This window comes from Hevea brasiliensis, chromosome 1, assembly GCF_030052815.1.
Source record: "Hevea brasiliensis isolate MT/VB/25A 57/8 chromosome 1, ASM3005281v1, whole genome shotgun sequence".
Taxonomy (NCBI): Eukaryota; Viridiplantae; Streptophyta; class Magnoliopsida; order Malpighiales; family Euphorbiaceae; genus Hevea; species Hevea brasiliensis.
This window is the reverse complement of record NC_079493.1, coordinates 30,029,256-30,033,534: the sequence shown is the minus strand read 5'-3', so window position 1 is coordinate 30,033,534 and position 4,279 is coordinate 30,029,256. Positions and strand designations below refer to the sequence as shown.

The 4,279-nt window shown below is 28.8% G+C and overlaps 1 protein-coding gene across 1 annotated transcript; it reads left to right on the top strand.

Moving 5' to 3' along the window:
- The first annotated feature begins 830 nt into the window (after window positions 1-830).
- On the top strand, window positions 831-3,412 carry LOC110651011 (pirin-like protein). The gene is made up of 7 exons (XM_021806189.2): window positions 831-1,189; window positions 1,374-1,423; window positions 1,522-1,560; window positions 1,660-1,688; window positions 1,787-1,849; window positions 1,989-2,092; window positions 2,514-3,412. The coding sequence occupies exons 1-7, from the start codon at window positions 978-980 to the stop codon at window positions 2,995-2,997; spliced, it is 981 nt and encodes a 326-aa protein (XP_021661881.2). The 5' UTR covers window positions 831-977; the 3' UTR covers window positions 2,998-3,412.
- The last annotated feature ends 867 nt before the right edge of the window (window positions 3,413-4,279 follow it).

Below are 4,279 nucleotides of genomic sequence, written 5' to 3'. Positions count from 1 at the left end.
CATTAATGCAATTTTATTTAAAATTTAGTAAAATCTAAGATACTTAGATTTATAATATTAACATATTTGACCTGAAATATAAATTTTCTTTGAAAATTACAAATATTATATTTGATCAATTTATAAAAATTTATTAAAAATTTAATAAAAAAAACCTTAATACCTCTAATACTAATATATTTTATTTACTTAATTTATTTATTGAAAAAAGTTAGCTTCTCTAGAGATGAAAAAATCATATAATTTTTTTTTATTGTTTAAAACTTAATTTCACCATTTATTGTAAAGTTTAATTTAGTCAATTTTTAATTTTTTATCTAAATTAGTCTAAAAATTTTAATTTAAATTTAATTTAGCTAAAGAAAAGAAAATAAAAAAATTAAAATTAAAAATTTTTTATTTTTAAATTTAAATTAAAAAATCAAAAAAATTATCCTAAAAATCAATAAATTAAATTTTTTATTTTTCTTTAAATTAAAACGTAAAAAATTTAACTTATAAATTTTAATTTTTAAATTAAATTAAATTTAAATTAAAAAATTTAAATTAATTAAAATAAAAAATTAATTAAATTAAACTTTTTAATAAATACATAATCGAAATTAAAAAATATTTTACCTTTTTTTTTATAAATAATAATACTATTTGGACGCTAGGAACATTATTAAGAAATGGCGAGCCAAAAAGGCCAAGACAATGCCAAAATCATGATGACAAGAGCTTGACATCATCATGATGATTGGTCCAAGGAGTGAAAATGGGTCCCACTCTCTCAAACGCCTCTTTTTGTGTCAGATTCCAACCAAACCAGCCTTTCTTATTTTTCTTGTCTTCTAACTTTCTCTAAATCTATCTTCTATATATATCCCATATGAGTTGGTTCAATTTCTAAACCCAAACAATTCAGTTTCCAATTTCTTTTACAGGAAAGCAGAGAGGACACGTACAACAAACAAACCAGGCTTTCCTTATTTTATATGAAAGCTTTATATAACAAGTTATTGTTTAGCTTGTACCCAACAACTGCCAAGAGCAGAAACAATATCAAAGCTGTTTCCTCCATCAGAAATATCATGTCTGCATCTAATCAATCCCATGGTTTCAATAGACCAAGATTGGTCACCAAGAAGGTCCTAGCCACCCCCCAGTATGAGGGCGATGGTGCTGTTGTTAGAAGAGGCATTGGAAGGTAATTCATTTATTTTTTCAAAATTTTCTTGAATATGGTTTCTTGTGTTTCGTCCTTCATGACTTATTTCTTGGTGTTGATTTTTTTTTTTCTTGTTGGTTATTTTTTTCTTTGAATTTTTATTGAATTTTTGGATACTGATCCTTTTCTGGGTTCTCTTTTGTTGGGCAATTGATTTTTTAAGGAGTGAGCTGAAGTTCTTGGATCCTTTTCTAATGTTGGATGATTTTTCAGGTATGCATGATTGTACCCTGGATTTTTATTATCAATGTTAAAAAGAAAAGTGCTCTCTATGTGTTTGGTGATAAGTCTCTGTCATTTGGTTTTTGCAGTGACTCCTCCTGCTGGATTTCCTGATCACCCGCATAGAGGTTCTTGAAACATTCCCATCCTTTCTTTAGTTAATGTTTTTGCATTATCATAGATAGCAATTTTGGGATTTTATATTCTAATAAACATCTGTATCACAGGTTTTGAGACTGTTACATATATGCTTCAGGTACAGTTGATTTTTGGTTTAAAATTCAGTAGGAAATCTGATAGGTTGAATATTGAATTGTAAGAAACTAAATATTATATTACTGTTGTGTATATCAGGGAGGCATCACTCATCAAGATTTTGCAGGGCATAAGGGTACAATCCATGCTGGAGATGTGCAGGTAAAGTATTTAAATTGGATGTTAATTCTCCTTTAATTGATTTAAATCAGATATGGATGTGATTTTATATAGGCAGAAACTTCATGTATTATGGATTCTTTGATTTGATATTTATTTTTCTTTTTTTTTTTTTGAACAGTGGATGACAGCAGGAAGAGGGATAATCCACTCAGAAATGCCTGCAGGAGAAGGAACCCAAAAAGGGTTGCAGCTTTGGATAAATCTTTCATCTGAAGACAAACTGTAAGCTAATCAGAAACAGAACTCTGTGGACCATAATGACTAAAAAAAAAAAAGGGTCTTTAGACTCATTGGTTACCAGATTTTCAAATATGAACTACTTGCTGTGGATAATAGAAAAGGAATTTTACCAATCACTCTTGAATTTATCATGATTTTCAAAGAATTATGAATTTCTGTAAAAATTGCTGATATGCTGATTTCCCATTATATTCTGAGGTTAGTTCTGATAATGATCTCAAATGCCAACGTAATTCCTTCCATTGAAGATAAGCCAGCTCTTCCCCAGCAGCAAGCAATTTATGGCAAATCCCCACATTTTTCATTCAAAATTGATCACATTACTTGAAATGGAAAGAATGGTGAATTTATCTTTGATTTGCTATTTGAAGAATTAAAACTAATCTGAAAACCAATATTGCAGGATTGAACCAAGGTATCAAGAACTTTTAAGTGATGACATCCAAAGGGCTGAAAAAGATGGGGCTGAAGTGCGAGTTATAGCAGGAGAATCAATGGGAGTTAGGTCTCCAGTATACACAAGAACACCAACAATGTTTCTGGATTTCACTCTGAAACCAAGAGCTCAAGTCCACCAAACCGTTCCAGAATCGTGGAATGCATTTGTTTATGTCATTGAAGGTGAGGGAGCCTTTGGCTTGAGAAATTCTTCCCAAGCAACTGCTCACCATGTTCTGGTTTTGGGTACTGGAGATGGTTTAAGCGTATGGAATAGGTCTTCCAAGCCATTGAGATTCGTACTAATCGCTGGGCAACCGATCAATGAACCAGTGGTTCAGCATGGACCTTTTGTGATGAACACACAAGCTGAAATTGAGCAAACAATTGAGGACTACCACTATTGCAAAAATGGGTTTGAAATGGCCAGGTACTGGCGATCTCAATAAGTGGGATAAAAAAATAAAGCCGCGATAAAGTTTCAAATTCCAATTTCAGCCGAAATCAATTAAAAAAAAAAGCAGCAGCTTTTGTAACCAATTAGAAGGAAACAGAAAGTTAGATGAAATAAAAGGGATGTTATTGCAATCTTAATCAGTCAATATCTCCATTTATAAGCAATCAAATGGAATCTGAAAATGAAGTTTTGGTTTTGTGATAGGGGCAAGAGCTTCTAGAAAAATCCAAAGTGCAGCTGGAGGACCTAAAGATGGCTTATAACAAATGTCATGATTGGTCAGCTTAATCTTAGGTTTATCTCTTTCTTCTTTTCTTTTCTTTTCTTTTTCTTCCTCAACTAAGATTTTCTCAACTTTTAAAAATATATTTTGTGGTTGTTGAATAAATTTTTATTATTATTTTTTTATCCTTTTATTTTACCCAAATTAGTTTTAAGTATAATAAAATGTGTCAAATTTTATATAAAAAACAAAAAGTGTCATAAATTGAAATATTAAAATGAAATTTATAAGAGCCTTTCAACGCACGAGTATCTTGAGATGATAATTTTTTTTTTAAATGTAATTTCTTGACATGATCGTTGATCACATCAAAGCTGTTGAGATTTGACAAAATGAAAACCCCCCTCTTTGTTAACCCTTTCATTTCGCTTATGCTATGCATTTTTTCATTAAAAAATAAAAATAAAAATTATTTATTTTAAATACATCATATTAATGTGAAAATTTACTTTAAAATACTTATGATTATAAATAAATAAATAAATAAGAATATTTAATTATGCGTAGGAGAGAAATTCGGAGGAAAACTTAATTTTGCCTCTGAATTTTTATCTATATTCAATGAGCTAATTTTTAAACTTTTTTCTCAATTAAACTCTAACTTTTTATTTAAGTTTAAATAGATTTTTTTTTAAAAAAAATAATTTTTTATTTTTAAAATTATTATTTTAATTTTTTTTAAATGATAGAAAGTTGTGAGTTAATTAAGATAAAAAAAAAACTTTAAAATGAGTTTATTTGGACATTGTTGTAACAAATATACAATTTTAAGGTACACACACAAATCGCACAATTACACAGTATAGAATAGAGAATAAGAATAATATAGGATTTAACGTGATTCTACCATAAGATTTACGTTCACGAACAAGATAACAGAAAAATGTTTCACTATAATGAAAAGAGTAAGATATAATCACTCAGAACTCTTAAATCTTAATTCCAGCGTGTTTCCCAAATATCCCACAACTCTACAGCAAATAGTAGAATA

Coding starts and splice junctions, on each gene's coding strand:
- LOC110651011 (XM_021806189.2), top strand. CDS start 978: ATGAAAGCTTTATATAACAAGTTATTGTTTAGCTTGTACCCAACAACT. Junction 1,190..1,373: donor GTTAGAAGAGGCATTGGAAG/GTAATTCATTTA, acceptor TGATTTTTTAAG/GAGTGAGCTGAAGTTCTTGG. Junction 1,689..1,786: donor CTGTTACATATATGCTTCAG/GTACAGTTGATT, acceptor TGTGTATATCAG/GGAGGCATCACTCATCAAGA.